General features: G+C 50.4%; 6 protein-coding genes across 6 annotated transcripts; 3 read left to right on the forward strand and 3 right to left on the reverse strand.

Moving 5' to 3' along the window:
- Positions 1-29: 29 nt before the first annotated feature.
- Positions 30-1661, forward strand: GUITHDRAFT_109062 (hypothetical protein; the record flags this gene model as incomplete). The annotated part of the gene is made up of 10 exons (XM_005831941.1): positions 30-32; positions 250-375; positions 428-670; positions 720-908; positions 971-1054; positions 1105-1176; positions 1220-1297; positions 1343-1396; positions 1451-1525; positions 1575-1661. The coding sequence occupies 10 exons, from the start codon at positions 30-32 to the stop codon at positions 1659-1661; spliced, it is 1011 nt and encodes a 336-aa protein (XP_005831998.1).
- A 2895-nt stretch (positions 1662-4556) lies between these two features.
- On the forward strand, positions 4557-5876 carry GUITHDRAFT_62308 (hypothetical protein; the record flags this gene model as incomplete). Its single annotated transcript, XM_005831942.1, has 2 exons — positions 4557-4836; positions 5404-5876. Coding segments are annotated over 2 exons (753 nt in total), but the record flags the coding sequence as incomplete, so codon positions are not given.
- A 640-nt stretch (positions 5877-6516) lies between these two features.
- On the reverse strand, positions 6517-10017 carry GUITHDRAFT_109065 (hypothetical protein; the record flags this gene model as incomplete). Its single annotated transcript, XM_005831943.1, has 24 exons — positions 6517-6553; positions 6614-6645; positions 6691-6772; positions 6817-6906; positions 6953-7019; positions 7087-7287; positions 7337-7382; positions 7432-7491; positions 7538-7611; positions 7663-7957; positions 8159-8260; positions 8306-8377; positions 8425-8469; positions 8518-8575; positions 8620-8693; positions 8740-8862; positions 8918-8980; positions 9022-9080; positions 9125-9175; positions 9222-9304; positions 9363-9477; positions 9523-9613; positions 9671-9815; positions 9872-10017. The coding sequence occupies 24 exons, from the start codon at positions 10015-10017 to the stop codon at positions 6517-6519; spliced, it is 2211 nt and encodes a 736-aa protein (XP_005832000.1).
- Positions 10018-10968: 951 nt separating this feature from the next.
- On the reverse strand, positions 10969-12237 carry GUITHDRAFT_71654 (hypothetical protein; the record flags this gene model as incomplete). Its single annotated transcript, XM_005831944.1, has 2 exons — positions 10969-11674; positions 11849-12237. 2 exons carry the CDS (start codon positions 12235-12237, stop codon positions 10969-10971), a joined length of 1095 nt encoding a protein of 364 aa, XP_005832001.1.
- A 1086-nt stretch (positions 12238-13323) lies between these two features.
- GUITHDRAFT_152827 (hypothetical protein) lies at positions 13324-14137 on the forward strand. Its single transcript, XM_005831945.1, has 4 exons — positions 13324-13442; positions 13645-13736; positions 13884-13990; positions 14036-14137. Exons 1-4 carry the CDS (start codon positions 13339-13341, stop codon positions 14093-14095), a joined length of 363 nt encoding a protein of 120 aa, XP_005832002.1. The 5' UTR covers positions 13324-13338; the 3' UTR covers positions 14096-14137.
- Positions 14138-14239: 102 nt separating this feature from the next.
- Positions 14240-16303, reverse strand: GUITHDRAFT_139300 (hypothetical protein; the record flags this gene model as incomplete). Its single annotated transcript, XM_005831946.1, has 7 exons — positions 14240-14374; positions 14427-14560; positions 14611-15037; positions 15090-15180; positions 15238-15314; positions 15361-15411; positions 15458-16303. 7 exons carry the CDS (start codon positions 16301-16303, stop codon positions 14240-14242), a joined length of 1761 nt encoding a protein of 586 aa, XP_005832003.1.
- Between the last annotated feature and the right edge of the window lie 963 nt (positions 16304-17266).

Below are 17266 nucleotides of genomic sequence, written 5' to 3' on the forward strand. Positions count from 1 at the left end.
CGCGTGTGTCGGGGAAGTTTTGACCGAAAATGGTGAGCGTGTTGAGTTCCGCGATGGGAGAGGGGAGAGGGGGAGAGGCAGAGAGGAGAAGAGAGCAGAGAGCAGAGAGCAGAGAGCAGAGAGCAGAGAGCAGAGAGCAGATGTGCTGGGGGGTAGCAGGATGAGATGTGAGGAGCGAGGGGAGGTGGGATGAGATGTGAAGAGATATGGGGGAGGTTTTGCAGGCCTGCCATGTGACAACAATGATAGTCGGCAGACATTGGTCTCGTGATCAAATGGATTCCCGACAAGAAGGTCTACAGGATCATCGGCTTCCATACCAATGGCTCGGCGAAACAGACGGGGATGTTGAACATCAACGACACGCTGCTTGAGGTGACTTCGTTGACTGACCTAATTGTCTCCCAACGTTGATGGACCCCTGAAGGTCAACAAGGAGAGCGTCTCCGGACTCGCGCAGAAGGATGTTGAGGCGAAGCTGAGAGGGGAGCCAGGATCGAAAGTCAGGCTCAAGGTTTCGAGAGGGGATGATTCGTTTCATTGCACGATCGGAAGGACGGACCTTCACTCTTTCGTCGTCAAGAAGACGAAGGAGGCGCCAGTCAAGGAGCCAGAGCCTAAGAAGAAGAAGCTGACTGACCGGGAGAAGGCCGACAAGCTGCTCAACCAGGTGAATCCTGCCGATGCATCCTCCCATGTAACACTTCCTGCCTTCATAGGGAACTGGAAAGTACTCTGGCGCCTCCTTCGGCAGCGCGCTCGAGAAAGTCAGCGACAGGGAGGCGTCAAGGATACGAGGGCAGACACAGAAAGAGCATGAGCGAGTGCAGGCAGAGGCAGACCGACTGTACGAGGAGACGGTGAAGAAGGACAGGGAGGAGCAGGACAAGAACGTCCATGACTCTGTGGTCAGAAACTTCAACTCTTGTCGTGCAGCAGTCCCCTCAGGCCTGAGAGATTTTGTCTGCAGAACCGCTTCTGTGATCAATGCGGGGCGCCGAGGCAAGAGAAGAAGGCTCCGGTAGAGAAGCAGGCTCCGGTGCAAGAGGGCAAGGTAGGAGAATGCCTGAACCGCCATTTCCTGACTTGTCCTGTCCTATCAAGGAAAACCATTTCGCTCTGGGAGATTGCATGCGTCCGAGGAAAGCGGAAGAACCTGCCAAGAAAGTTGAGGAGGTAGCAGATCTCCTAGCAGGCGCTGGTTGAAGTGCTGTGCCAGAAGCCCTGGTGGAGCTGGAGCTCGGACAGCTCGAAGAGCAATGCTAAGAGCGCGTCAGGAGGAGGATGGTTTACGAAGGTGAACGGTGGTTTCCTATTCCTGATCATGAGCATCCGGGAACAGAAGGATGAAAAACCGCAGAAGAGCCGTTTCAAAGATCGGCTGAATCAGGCCAAGGTAGGGAGATCAGCAAGATTCGGACATCCTTTGAAAGTGACCTTACTCGTGCAGTTTTCATTTGCAATGTCTATCATTGATTACCGAATACGGAAGACCAACGAAGAATTCATGGCGGTCATCACAGGGGTTTGACTTCCATAATTGCTCTAGGGATTTCTTGTTGACTTGAAAGCAGAAATCAAAGGATTCAAAGTCGAAGAAATCACCGAAGACCAAAGATGACTCAAAGTCTTCCTTCTGGAATTTTTCATCAGGCAAGTAATTCGATTGCTTTCAACTCGATTGCAACAGCATCCATCTGTTCTTTAGTTTGCGCTTCCTTCACATCTCCACCATGTAATCTATTGATATTGATTGAGATCGGTTTGTAAAGCCAAGTCTTCATAACTTGATTAGCTATTGGGTATCTCCTCCCTCACCCTTGCAGTGGGCATGCCTCACTTTAAGGAAGACACTTGTAGATCACATGATTCAAGCTTGTATCGAAAACGTTCGGTCATTTTGCAGTTTATACAGTGTTTTCAAAACTTCTCAAAAGGTTGTTCGCTTTGTTCCAGGACTTCTGGACTTGGATGTTATGTACTTCTTCCAACAACCTTGTTGAGGCATAAATAATCAGAAACAAGTATAAGATGACGAACAAGACTTACTCATCCTTTTGCAGCCTAATCTGTGTCGCATGAAAATGTCTCTCTTTTTTCAAGCTGTCCAGCATTCGCTCCCTTTCTTTCTTCTTCTCCTCAAGGTGATTGAGTTTCTTCTCAAGATCACTCTGCATCCTTGACTCCAACATCCTTGACCTCTGCACATTCCTCTTTGCGACTTCACTCTTCAACTTGCTCAACTCTGATTTCACGAGCAAGTCGAGTTTGCGCTTTTCCTCGCAGGCAGCCAAGTTCTCTTCAACGGTTTTCATGTGGTCCATGATCTGCATATTCACAAGTCAGGAGAGCAGTGGAAGGAATATATCATGGTGAAGACCAGAGAAGCCTTTTCTTGTAGGATGTTCTCTTTCTTCTTCTGTATCTCGACGATCTTCTTCTTCTTCTCATTCTCTTTCTGCCTTCGCTCCTGCATCATGCTCACTGGAAACATCAAAGTTAGACATGCCAGGTGTTTGTTCAAACCTTGGCGATTTCTCTCTGTCGCTCCAACCTCTGTTGTTCCTTCTTCTCCACTTCTGCCTGTTTCCTCTTGTACGCAGCCACAAGGGCTCTAGCCTTGTCTTCGGCCGACTTGGCAGCTTCTTGTCTCCTCCGTTCAGCCTCGAAAAGTTTGTCGCTGCTGTTTCTCGTGTCATCCATCCAGTCTTCCTGTCTCTTCTTGGCTTGCTCTTCCTTCCTCTTGAGGTTTTCAAGAATACGGTTGGTATGCTCCTTCAATTCCTCTTCTTTCTTGTTGATGTTGTCTTGGATTCGCTGTTGTTTCGTCATTTCGCTCCTGCGTTTCTCCTCTGCCTCCTTCTCGTAAGACGCTCTCAGTGTGTCGATCCTCTGCGTCAGAGCCTCGTCCAGCTCCTTCATCTTCTTCTTCCGCTCCTCCTGCTCGACTATGTTTCTCTGTTCCATCTCATTCTTCCGTTTGATGAGCTCCTCTTGCTTCTTTATCATCTGCTTGCGACGAAAGTCAGCCCGAACCTTGGCTTCCGTCTCCCTCCTTCTCTGTGCCTCAAGGAGATTGACGTTGCTCTGTGCAAGAACTTGTCACGAGCAGCAACTCCCTCCCTCCCTCCCTCCCTCCCTCACCACTTTGCTGACTGCAGATATATCCCTCAGCTTCCTCGCTGCGATCTTGATCGCCTCTGCCTTCCCTCGCTCCACCTGCGTCTTAGACTTGGAGAGCTCCTGGTGAATCCATGACAGCTCCAGAGGGTCCTCTTTCTCCTGCCTCTCCATGCTCCCACCGCCGCTGCTCTCCAGCAACCGAGGCAGCCTGGCTCGGCAATCGTTGATCGCTCTCCACTTGGCCATGCGGCTCTTCTCGTAGACGGCATAGCGCACTTGCTGCTGCTCGGGCACGAGGCCGGGAGCGCGGAAGCTGTCGAAGGCCCGGGGTTTGAGCTCAAGAGGGTCGATCAGGAGCTGCTGACAAGCCTGGAGGAACCGAGGGGACCTGACGTCTGACAGCAGCTGTGCGTCGTTGACAGGCTCGAAGGGAACAGGGCATCCTGCTAGAGGATCCTCCTCCTTCTTGTCTTCTTTCACCATCGAGCTTCAAGTTGCTTCCGCAACGTCAGTCCATGCCCGCTCCCCCCAGCATTCCGAAGTTCACCCGCTCACGGTCCGATCGCCGATAACGGCAACGCTCCCTGTAGGACAGCAACTCCCCGAGTAATCTGTGTAAGCACCCCTATTTTACTCATTACAGTTAACTAATGATTACAAGCCTCAGCCCCAGTTGCCGTACGGCCAGACCTTCCCGGGCCCGTCAGCAGGCTTGTCCGACTGTACGGTCCCCGGTCCACTGGCCGGGCGGCCGGGCGGCCGCCCGGCGCAACTTGACCCTGCTAGCCTACTAGCGGCTGAGTAAACAAGAGGCTACAGTCGTGCTTACTCAGCCTTTTCTCAGCCTAGTAGGCTTGCCCTCATCCCGCACACTGCAGCTTGCCCTCATCCCCTCTTCCCCGCAGTTCAGCTGACCTGTCAGCCGACCCTCCGTCAGTGCACTTTTGCCCACTTTCAGATTTCATTGTTCCAAATTTTGCGATAAAATTATCTTATAAAATTTCAAAATTGAAAATATAAGAATTGAGATTGTTCTTAGCTGGCAGGTCTGGGCCGACACTGGCAGAGCGAGGATGAAGCGACAAGTCGCGAGCGGTGGGGACGAGGAGGAGAGTTTTGCTGCTGCCAAACGATTCAGACGACTGCAACCCAGCGATGAAGGCTTCTGGAACTCTGTCAAGATATGTTACGGTCACTCAGACGCGGTGTCAAGCATCGCATGCTCTCCTATGGGAAACTTGATTGCATCAGGCTCTTGGGACAAGACAGTAAGGATCTGGAACAAAACAAGCCTCCAAGAGATATGCTGCATGAAAGGCCATCTACATCGAGTAACTTGCGTTGCATTTCCCCTAGATTCAACAGAAGAAGTTGTGGCTTCTGCTTCTGAGGATGGCACAATCAGAACGTGGGAGGTGAGGAGCGGAAGTGAATTGAGACGTTTCAAGGGGCATACAGGCAACGTCACAAGCATTGCATGGTCTCCCACCTCGGATAGGATTGCCTCAGCGTCTGAGGACAAGACAGTGAGGATATGGGAGGTAAGCAGTGGGAAGGAAATCAAGATTTGTCGAGGACATCAAGACAAAATTACAAGCCTGGCATGGTCGCCCGATGGGACAATGATTGCCACGGGTTCTATGGATTATACAGTGAGGATATGGAGGGAGGACGATGAGAATGAGATCAAATGCTTTCGAGCAGATGAAGCAGGTCGATGGATCCCAAGAATGGTACCTCTAGCGTGGTTTCTCAACAATGCCGACGGATCCGGCATAAGGAGCGTCGCATGGTCGACGTGCGGGAAGATGATTGCCTCAGGGTGCTCGGACACGACAATCAGAATATGGGATGTAAATAAAAACAAACAGATCCATTGCTGTGAGGGACACAAACGATTCGTTACCAGTGTCGCATGGTCTAAGAATGGAGATCTTGTCTCGAGTTCTGAAGATGGCTCAGTGAGGATATGGCAAAAAAGAAAGAGATTGTTTTTGTCTTGGCCACAAAATCTCTGCGGTCACAATCTGAATTCTGCTCCTGTGAACAGCGTTGCATGGTCTCCTAATGAACTGAGTATCGTCATGGGCTCCAGCAACAATACTGTCAGAATCTGGCAGAAAGATTGTTGGCAAGTTGTAAAAAGGTATGAAGTACACAAGAATGAAGTCGCAAGTGTTGCATGGTCCCCAGATGGACAGATGATTGCCACTGGATCTGAGGATAAGATGTTGCGGACACATAGTTTTACCAATCCAGACGAGAAAACCCTTTATGAAGGACATGCTGGAAGCGTCATGACCGTAGCATGGTCTCCTTGTGGAAGCCTCATTGCCTCGGGCTCGGAAGACAAGATCATCAGCTTGTGGAATAGCAAAAGCAGCGACAAAGTCAGAGACTTGGTGGGACATGAGGAGACGATCACGAGTCTCTCTTGGTCTCCTGATGGGGCAAAGCTTGCGTCAGGGTCCTGGGACACGACTCTCAGGATTTGGAAGGTCAGCACCGGCAGGAAGGAAAGGTGCTTCAAAGGTCATGCGCATCGCGTGTCGAGTGTCGCTTGGTCTCCGGATGGGAAGACCATCGCCACAGCTTCATGGGACAAGACTGTGAGGATCTGGGAGGTCAGCAGCGGAAAGTCTAGCCAACACTGTTGCAGTAAAACTGCTGCCTTGACAAGCGTCGCTTGGTCACCAGACGGGAAGATGATTGTAACTTTGTCTGGTGAAGGAATTGTGGCTGTGTGGAAGGTAAGCAGCTGGGCTTCACAAAACTGTTTCATTCCAGACAGGACGGCTGTGGTGACAAGCGTTGCTTGGTCACCAGATGGAAGTACGATCGCTTGTGGGTGTGAGAATGGTCAGGTCACCATGTTAGATGTGATGATGGACCCCTGGACTAATGCCACAGTGACGACTCTGAAGCTTGATAGAAGCAAGAGAGCAAAGATCGTGCACTTGGCCTGGTCAAGTGATGCGTGTTATGTCGCTTGTGGGTCAGATGACGGCACCATCACCATCATTCGGGACGCAGCCTCAGTCCTCAAGTGAAACAGCCGCGGCAAAGCCCATCTGAAAACGGATCACTGAGCCCGATTGGGTGGTCGAGATGGTGAACCGTTGTAGTAGTGAGGGCGGCTGCCACCGTGACCCGCAGCCTGGCACAGTGGCGCGGCAGAGTCACGTCAATCAATGATGGAACTCCGAGTGACTGCCGTCACCGTTCCAGTGTAGTAGGAATAAACTTTCACTGCATATCATCATGGTAGTATACATGTTTTGGAACCGATCTTGACCAGCTCTTGGCAGTCGTTCCGAAGTTCCACCACCTCGCCCGGTTGTGGCAGGCCATGGGGCCGGCTGGGCAAGCATCTCATCGAGTCCTTGCGGCTACTCAATTGCTGTATGAAGAAGTACAGTCCGTGTCGTCTCTGTGGAGGGAGACAGGTCAAGGTCAGCCCGTCGACGAGAATCGCAAGCGATCAAGTTACCTCTCTTCGCGCAGACTCGAGTCGGGCGATGGCTGCGAAAGTATGTCATGCAGTCACCGCAGACAGCCGATCGTAACCTCGTAGTCTCCATCATGGGTTGACATGGACAAGTCTTCATGGCGGCCTGCCATCGCTCTCCCACCTCCAAGACTTCGGCACCTGCCTTGAGTGAGTGCATGCGCGTTCGCCAGCTGCATACACACCCGTGATGCCCTTTGCTCTTGTGGGCTGCGCAGAAGAACAGGCCGCATTTCTTGCACTGATACCTCTCCATCTTCCTTATGAACCAGTTCCTGCAGGTGTCAACGTCCAGTTATTGTTGAGCAGGCGCGCAACAACTGTCTGTACTTGCTGAAGAGCTTGTTGCAGTAATTGCACCTTTTCCTGATATTCGACCCGTGTGCTGCTGAACAAACATTCATCAGGATGTCTTTTTGGGGGAGAAAGAAAAAATCCGCAGGATTTCAACTCACATGCTGAAAATTCTTCAATCGAAGTTGGCTGTATTTCCCTCTCTGTCTCTTGCATGGATTGTCTAACAATCTTCTTTGCGGTCGCATGATCAAGAGTGATCGGAGCTCCTGCTGTGCCATCGGCATGCTGCTTCGGAATCTGAGCTTGAGCTTGTCTCCCAGTCTCGTTCGTTGGCCTTGTGCTGGATTGCGATCTTGCTGCTGGGCGCAGAGGATCAGGAAACAAAGAATAGCTCCATTTCGTCCTTACAATCCGTCCTCGATGGTTGGTCTTTCGATCTCTTCATGCCATTCCCCTGTTGAGAATTCTCAATAGTTTGCTGAAATAACATGATGCTGAGGTACCGATTGCTGCACACAACCTCTTGCAGCTGCACCACCAGTAGAATTGGTATGGTACGGTCCCTTCACAGTCATTCAGCGAACCGCAAACACTCTCTCACTGTAACACCTCGTCCGAATCTTCGAAGCAATCTTCGAAGTCGTCAGCCAATGCTGAGTCGCTGTGGCTCTTCAGTAGTGATTCTACAATCAAGAAACATTCAGCAACCTTCAGATCCCACAGTCTGATGTCACCTTTGATTGATGGTGGAAATGTAGCACACTTGTTCGCTTGTTCTCCTTGAACCCCAGCGAGCGCTGATAGCGCTTGCATGATTTCTGCTCTCTTGGCTTCCATGTTTGCCTTTCGAACTTTACTGCTGTCCGACCTCAAATTTTGAAGGGATGTGTGCGATTTTGACTTGGTCGGTCCATTTGCTTTCTTTGACGCAGTACCGCTGGCGTTCTCATTTGACTGCGACTGGACCAAGTTCGGCACTCTTATCTTTTTCACCATCTTCCCAACTTGCAACCTTGCATTCAGAGTTCCCTAGCACCCAAATATATCAATGCAAGGAGTTTGTTGAAAAACACTTCAAATATGAAGAGGAAGAACGCGCACCGAAACGTGAGTGTGACACTTACAAACTAATATATAGACGATTAGGAAAGAATTTGGGGTGTGCGGGGTTGGGGACTGAGAAACAAGAGGGAAGGACAAACACGCTTGACAACAGAAATTGGGGCATACTTCCTGCAAGGTCCGAATCGTATCATTGAGGATACCCAAGCGAAATGCACCAAAGGCGAGTGGCGCCAAGAAGCCAAAAAACGACAAGATGAGGTTCAAAACCTGGCAATCGTTATCGAAGCTGCAGGTGAAAGTGAGAAAAATTACCTGCCAGAGATCGAAGCTCAGCAACGTTGACCCCCAGTATTTCCATCCTCCAAACAGCCCGGTCCATTTGTTCTGGACTCAACAGCTTCAGCAAGATGAGCAACCCATTGGGACGCTACCGTGTCTGAGAAGCAACCAGAGTCTAGAATCTCACGGCAGATAGCCTGTCAACCAAGATAGTTCGGGAGAGAATTGAATGCCAACAAGTAAACCTCCGTCAGGTGAGCTCGCTTCATGTCGCTCTTAATCCCTAGGATGGTATGAAGCAATCTACAGACTGTCACGTCTGGAGCTCACAGTCAGCATCACAGCACCTCGGGTTCTGTATTCCGATGCTCCACAGTGTCAGGCCTCGAACATCATGTTTCTTGAAAGCCGGTATGTAGTCCTTTGATAAGAGGATTACCGGAGTATCTTTCAACACTCATTGTTACCTCCATGTTTGTTGGGACACACTTGTCATCCGAAAGCCATTTGATAAGTTCTTCATTGCTCAGTTTGCTCAGTTTGCTTCGCCAAAAACGAGTCTTCAGCTCCCACATCTCTTGTCTTGTGATCTACAAGGCCATTTCAGCCCCTTCCAGCTCGTGGAAGCAACGAGTTGTGCCGTACCTGTCCATTTCTATCCGGATCCAAACAATGAAATGCTTCTAGAACTCCCACACCTCCTCGAGCCTGCAAAAATTTCATTCCAAGTCTCATGCTTATTCCCATACCTGCTGACGAACAAATTCCTCTTCACTGACTTGACCATCATCGTTCTGGTCCTGACCCCCTTCAAACAAATGAGCTTTGAATCTACCAACACCACTTCTCTACCTTCGAAGAATGATCTCGAATCGACATGTTTGATAGCATCTTCCAATTTTTCTGCACAAAGCACATTCACGTTGAACACCGAGTCAGCAGATTGTACCTTCAGTCTTGTTCTCCCTAGTAGTCGGAGCCATCAAATCAGCTGAAACAGGAGGTCCCAAACAACCAAGTCCTTCAATTTCCCTGTAGAGAACCATCCGGGAGACATCAAAACTTCCGGAAAAGGAGACCCTGGCACTACCTGCAGATAGCCTGCACTAGAGTTCGCCTGACCACTGGGTTCCCGATCTTGAGCTCGTTCTTGAGGAGCCGAGGGCTGCGGACTCCATACTCCCACAGGGACAATCCATTCAGCCCTGCATGCTCGTTCAACGCAAGTTCGTGTCATCGAGAAGAAGCACCTGCTTGCTTGAACTTGTTCGCATACTTGCTCATGTCAGTGGGCACGCACTTGGGATACATGAGCCAGTCTAGAACTTCTTCAGAGTTCAGCTGGCAACCATTGGTCAGCGCCATGGGAGGACGGGAAACAATCTGCAACACACTGACCTGCGAGAGTCTGCTCCGGTAGAATCGCTTCTTCAGAGCGTTCTGCTCCTCCTTCGTCACATACCCATTCATGTCGCCGTCAAGACAGGCAAAGGCTGAATCCGAACCCCCCCTGCTCCCATCAACAAACTCTTGCCTCGTGACCCTGTGTGTCATGGTAAATATCCCAGGTCGTTGAGTTACAAAGGAACATGGTTTCACCTTCCATCCCTGTTCTTGTCTCTGATTTCAAAATCATCCAAAGGGATGTTCTCTTCGTCATCAGAGGCAAACACGACCAAAACAAAATGAAGGCAAAGCCCCAGCAGTGCGAAAAATCGGGTTCGAAATCTCGATTGTGACTTCATCTCTGCTCTGATGAAAGTTGGACTGATTCTTTTCTGCAGACACCTTCACCTGATTGACATGTGACTAGCGATGGAGAACCTTTTCACACGCCGAAAATCATTGATCCATGGCCCAATTCAGTACAAATCCCTCTCATGCACATCATCAGATGTTATGTTCTGAATATTGTCGCTCGTCCCTTTCATTGCAAGGTGTCCGCGTTGCTCCTATCCCTCATCTCACCTCCTCGTCCTCAGACGGTCGATAAAAACCGCATGCTGATACTGCACAATCCTTAGTTGGCAATAGAAATTCAAAATTTTCGCAAGTACCTCGAAATTGTGAGTCTAAAAATGTGGATAACCCCAAGTTAGTTTTCATATTTGCGCCAACTCTAAAGAAATGGATATAGCGATCCCCTCATCATTCCCCTTGGAATAGAACCCCACCCCCGACGCAATCATCAAGGGGGTAGTCAACTTTATCCGGTCAGGAAGTCCTTCATTCGTGGGGTACCGGAGGGTGATTGTAGCAATTATAAGGGGTCATCAGGTGAATAAATCCGGGGGTGGGGGTGGCTGGGGTTCAGAGCTGGGACCTGTCGCCGAGTCACTGCAATACTGAGTCATACTCAGCCGGGCCCCGGGCCGTGAGTACCGTACCGGGGCCGCTAGTACACTCCGGCGGCCCGCCGCCCCGGCGGGCCGCCAACCACACGGTAGCTGATACTGGTGACCAGGCTAGTTAGGAACTTCCATGCATTCTGCCGAGACGGGCTGTTGAGAGTCGCCGTCGAGTCGATCGGACCGTCGGATCGGACAGGGCGGCCGTACTGAGCCTGCACTGCGGCAGTCCGGCGGACCCCGCGGAGTACGGTAGCTAGTAGACACTGTTTTTTGCAGGCTCGCGTCAGTGAGAATTCTGATCTAATTCAGTTACAAGTTACAAGATAACAGCAGCAGCCTCCGACGCTACAAGAAGAAACGAAGGGGCAATAGTCTTAAGATATGGATGAGGATGGGACATGACGCGATTCCGTCACGAGGGAGAAGCGCCAAAAGACATTGAGAAGCCTCGCACTTGAGAACTCCGATCCATAAGAGCCTCTCCAGCCGCCATGGCATTCGCTGCCGGCAAGCTAACAGTGTGTGCCGAGCACATGGGCCACAGCCGACAGCCGACAGCCGAACCTCCTTGAGATCTTCCAGCATCAGCTTCGGGAGCAGCTGAAACTCGACCTCGCAACTCGCATGCCCCAGCTCACCAGTTGCGTTACTTCCCCAGGAAAACGCCATCTGTGCGTTGGCGTCCACGACCATCGTGTGGCTGTGGCCACAGACGAGGGAACCGACGTGGGCGCGCTCAATCCCCAGCACCAACGCGGGCACAAGGCTGTTTGACTTGGAGCCGATGCCCAGCTGTCCGCTATCCCCTTGACCGGAACAGAAGACCCTGCCGGAGGACGTGAGAAAAGCTGTGTGACTGAAACCGCAAGCCAACTGAACCACCCGCTCCTCCCCCCTCCAGGGCGTCTCGACTCTGCTTGGGATCAGCTTGGGCTCAAGACTCCCGATAGCAAGTTGTCCCTCCTCGTTCCTTCCCCATGCAAAGAGAGAACCATCAGATAGCATGACCACCGCGTGTTGCCCTCCGCACGCCACATCTTGCAGCTTTGGCCTGATGGAGGATTGCTGGGGGATCTTGACAACTTGAGGGGTCGGGCTGACGATGGTGTGCGAAGAATAGCCTATTCCAAGCTGCCCGCAGTCATTGCGACCAAAGGAAAAGACTGAGTGCGCAGAGATAACAACTGAGAAGCAATCACCGCACGAAGCTTTCTCGGCACCGCACCCTCTCAGACTCTCAAGCAGCTGCGGTGTCCGAGTGTGATCATATTGCAAGCCCAACCCTAGTTGACCGTACATGTTCCATCCGAATGACCACACATCTCCTTCCTCCGTCGTCAACACTGCATGCGCTCTTCCGCACGCGAGAGAATTTATCCTTACCCCCCTCAACGGCAAAAGTTCTCTTAGCTCATGCGACACGCAAGTGCTGAAGCGTGAGCTCTTGTGATCGAGGTTTCCGCATATCCATGTCCGAGTTTCACCTGCTCTGAGTCCATGAACGACAGAGAAGTCGGAGCCTGCGGCAATGCTTGTTTCACTTGAGCCTGCTTCCAAGTCCTCAACCCTCTTCTCCACTTCATCTGCATATGGCACTCGCGCCCATCGCCGCATGACATGAGGAAACCATAGCCGCTTCCTCTTCTCTCCAGGCTCCTCCTCTTCTCGTCGTTCCTCATGCATGTCCGGCCCAAGTTGGCCGCAATGATTCTGCCCGATGCCATAGACAGGCATTTTCCAACCAAGTACCGGCAGTTTCACATTAGCCCCGCATTGGTGATTTAAATTTGAAACTTGATCTATCAAAAAGAACTTTTATGCAATTGGTTTTCAAATGCAAAATGCAAGCCCTGCTTTCGAAATTTTTAATGGCCATCCGCTTTTGAACCCCGCAACGGCCTCGTTTTATTACTCAAAGTTGAGTTAAAATCGGGACCACCGTCCAGGTTCGTCCGAAGTTCCGAAGAAGAACTTCCGAACTAGGCCCCGGGCCGTCACGCCGGTTCCGGCCTTGCCCGGCCCGCGGGCCGCGCAGTGCGTTGAACGTCGGATCGGACGCCGCGGCCCCGGGCCCAGGCCGACTCGGACGGTTCCGCTGCCGTGCGGCCGCCGCGCGGACTCGATCGGTCCCCGGCCGGATGCTCCGGGCCCGGATCAGGGTGACCTCGGACACTCGTTCACTGAGTGACCGTAGTGCACCGGGCCGACGGTGAAGTGCCGGGTGCCGACCGAGTTGTCGGGTCGGTTTTCAGCTCCTCGTGAGTCAGGCTTCACTCCATGGCCGCCGGCCCTCTACCCCCCTCAGACCCACCCCACCCAGTACGAGTTTCACAAAAATCAAATTCCGAGAAGGTTGACAAACAACCTCATTTTGAAATTTCAAGGTTCCTCACGCTTGTTTCTCATAGGACAAGAAGGGCATACTTTGAAAGTTTTGAAGCATAACCGCAGAATTACTTTAAATTTGGGGCATATAGACCCCTAAGATGAAAATCTTATGGAAGGTATTAAGAGAAAGGGGGGTCGCTGGTTTAAGGGGGTCATAAGAATTCCGATAGGGGTTATCTAATACATGTAAGTAAGTATTTTTGAATATTGACCAGCACTTTTTCAGTGTAATTTGTATATTTTATAACAATTTTCGAAATTGCTTCAATATTAGACACAATGATTTCCACTTCTAGGAAACTGTCGCACAGCACCCGCCTCTCCGCCATGCTCAGAAGCGCTCTCCTCCTCCTCCTCGCTCTCGCCTGCGTCTCCGCATTTGCCCCTGCTGCCCTCCCAGCTCTCAGATCAACTCGCAAGGCTCCCATCAGGTATCCACCAACCAGACCATGTGCTGTGCTTGTCTTGTTCCCCCTCGAAGGAAATCCTCGTCACACGCAGTGCGACTCTCCGTTCCGCCCTCTTTCTTGTGAAAAAACGTTCCGCGTGTCAAATCTCCTTGCAAGTGCAAAAACATTTAGACCATATCATCGAGACAAAACCTAGGCAGACTTCAAACTAAAATTTTCTCAGCAGCGTGAGAATGGCTGGAGCCGACAGGATGCCCCCAGGCCCTAAGGGACGTGGTCCATTCGGACCTGAGGACACCTTTGTCCTTCCGGACGGTGTGCATCTGAAACTCTTCATCTGCTGATGTCCTCCTCCTCCTCCTCCTCCTCCTCCTCCTGCCTCTCCTCCTCCTCCTCCTGCCTCTCCCCCTTCCCCCTCTCTTCCTTATATATTTCTTTTCCTGTCTGATGACAGTAATTCAGGTCGCTCTTACACCCCTGGAGATGCCTGCACTGATGACATCTACGGTGCTGCTCTCGCCAACCCTGTCGTGCTTCCTGATGCCTTGAAGCTCACCGTCGGAGCTGGAGTGAGTTCAAATTTGTCGAATGCAGCGGAACTAACTAGACCATAGTTGTTGGGCTTCTCCGTCCTCGTTCCTACCATTCTCATCAAGGTGATTGGAGGATATTAAACATGATTGATCTCAAGAAATAAAAAGTTGAACTCCATTGTGGATGCTCTCGCTGATTAATTTACTAATTTAAAGGGAAAAATTTACATGAAGGAAGTGCTCTTCTCCTTCAAGAAAAGGGTGTCACCATACTTGCACAGCAAATCAGTTGCCATCCTCGACAGGAGCTTGATTCATCTGAATTCTGTCGAGCGATTTCTTCATCTTGGAACGCTTGCTCACGGCCCTACGATTAATGTCCAAGAACCTCTTCTTGCACAAGAGCATTCTATTGAAAACCTGCGGATTGACAGAACTCAGTGAGCTTCAGAGTGATCAGCAAAGTGCGAACCTTGAGTTCTTGGAAGTCCGTGCTCCCAATCTGTACTCCAAACTCTTCAAATTCAGGAATCTTGAGAGGGTTGTGCATCATGGGCTCGAACGATTCACTCGGCAGTGTGAAGTAATTTTTGATGACAGTACCCCCTGTTGAGCAAATATGAGATGCACGAGGCCCCGAAACATTGTTGTGTTACCCAGTTTGCCGAATTTCATGTGTCTCTTGAAAATATCCAGACTGCATGTTGAGAAGAAGGCTGCAGGGCTCTGGATCCTCGCTAGAGCCGCACGAACGTCAAATGGAAAATCCAACACAACTTCTTCAAATCGTGTCATAGAAGCCATGGGAGGCAGGCGAGTTCGTTTCTTCTTCAAGACGGCCGACGGAGTTTCTTCTGCCATCTCTGCCGAAATATCGTCCACCCCAGGCTGTGCCTCACTATCAATGTAGGAGGCGTGCGCTACCATAGAGACACTAGCTTGCCCTACGATATCGCTGTCGCATGCTTTGCGTTTCATCGGCAACATCGATGGATGCTGCTCGCTCAGTTTTCCCATCCCCATCGGTGCAAGAGATTCTGCGAAATGCGCGAGCGTTTGCAGAATTGATTTCGTCCCGGGTAACTGCGGTAACTAATCATCATCTCGTGCGACAAATATCGCAATTATATACAACCTTCTGTACTGTAGAGTCGTTGGCATCGGTCATCGCAGCCAACTTTGGAAGGTTATTCCTTGCATCATCACATGTAGAGGTTTGCCTTGATCTGTTGAAAGAATCAGCTTCAAAAGGCTGTGAGCACTGAATAAAAGCAAACACTGACTCATGATTTTGATCTTCTAGCTTGCAAATCAAATGCGCTTCATGGTTTAATCCATTTGACTTTTCAGCAGCTGCAATCTGTTGACAAGTGAGACCAGGCTGTTTTGTTTCGAAATTCATGAACCTGTGAGAAAACGGATACTCTGACAGTGGCATCCCTCTTTGACTTGCAAGTCTTGAGCGTATATCAGCAAAGAACCCAAAAGAATTCTGTGACTCACCGGGTTTCTTGAGAGGTGCACGTCCAAAGCATGCATCGAAACAAATGATCTTGAGCAGTAGCTACATTCCACCGAAACCCTTTCTGGTTTCTTGGGTTCATACTTCTGAAAACTCCCTCCCCCGTAGGTGTTGGCTTTGCCATTGCCATTGCAGAGAAAGCTTGCAAAGGAAGGAGCGTTTTGCGCCAAGGGGGTTGCACAGCAAGAAACTGGAGTGGCCTGTACTTCCTTCTTTCCTTGTTTCTCGTGAAAAATCTGTACAGCCTTGAGGCGCAGAGCTTCAATGTTGTTTTGGGCTTGGTTGCAATGGTCCAAATACTTAGCCAAGTCCATTCCTGCTGTGCAACTGCTTCGATATTGTGGGGTTGCAATGATCGGTTTGGTAACTTGATCTCGACTCAGGATGATCGATGCCGAAGGGTCTTTGGTCGCAGACTTGACAATTTCTTTCAGATCAGGGATCTCAATCGCGTTCATGTCTTGACCGACGCTCTGCGACTTTGGGGAAGAACCTTCAACGCGATTGACCAAAGACACCTCTGAAGCGAAACTCTGCATCTGCTTGTCAGGCTCCATCAGCAAATTGCCTCCTGCATCCATCAGAACCATAGGGACTTGACTCATCCACATTTGCTCAGCTACTGAGGGGAAACGATCATCCGTCTTTGAAGACAAGTTTGGTTGCGCCAAGATCGAGATAGGTACTAATTGGACAGGTATAGAGTCTGGTGTCAAGCAAACAAATCCTCCACCAGCATAAGTAAGGGGCAGCAAACTATTCATCGCCAAGGTTGTGCCATCGTTCCTCTTCTGGGAAAGTTGTTGCAATGATAGCAAAGGGATCATGTTTCGTCGGCAACGATGCTTTTTTGTAGTCAGGACCTGCTCCTTTGCACTGGTCAGCCATGAACATAGAGAAACAAGCTTTCGAGCAAAAGGTGTAATGAACATGTGGGGGTTGTTCTCCGTCTAACAGGCTTTCTAAGTCCCTTCCCTCCCATATCTTCAGGTATTATGAAATCATGTGTTACCGAATATCTGTTCTACAGGTGTTAGCCCATCTTGCTTTCCCTGGCTCCTATGTTGTATTTAAACACCCAAAGTCATCATGAGGACATCAAACATGTTTCTTCCTCTCATGCACACTATTTGTGGTATTCTTCGCCCTCTCTGCATCATTCCAAGCTCCGCGGTGAGCTGCCACTAGCGGTGGCATTGACACCGGGCAATGCGCAAGTGGTACAGATACATACCGGTGGTCTTCCATCAATGAGAGGTACCCTACTCAAATTCCTTACTTCTCGACGCATTACTGGGTGGGGTACTTGAAGTTTATCAAAAATGGTGGGTAGTATGATGAGATAAGAGGGGTGGGGTATTGAACCCTACCTCCTTTATGATCAAGTCAAAACTTGTGAGCAGGTCGGGGTATCACTATTCTGGTCAGATGGGGCAGGGGATGGTGGGTAGGGGTAGTCAAATTTGGGGAAAAAATACCATGGGGAAAGTTGCTTTATCATAAGGGGGGTGGGGTGATTGTGTGATGGTAGGGGGTGGCAATCAGTGCTGTCCGAATAGGATGGGACGTTGTTTTGTATTTTTATTCCACGCTTCAGGCTTCAAATTGTCAAGGGTGGGTTGTACTTCATACCCCCCCATTTCTGCAGTGACAGGTGGGTGCAAGTCCACTCACTGATGAAAAAGTATGGGTAGTCAGCCAGTACGTATTGTTTTTGAGGGTGGGGTCGTCGTGCGCGGGCGGTACTCAAAGTGTCGAAACAGAGCAAGTAGTGGGTAGGGGTACTGGAC

Source organism: Guillardia theta (assembly GCF_000315625.1).
Source record: "Guillardia theta CCMP2712 unplaced genomic scaffold GUITHscaffold_37, whole genome shotgun sequence".
NCBI lineage: Eukaryota > Cryptophyceae > Pyrenomonadales > Geminigeraceae > Guillardia > Guillardia theta.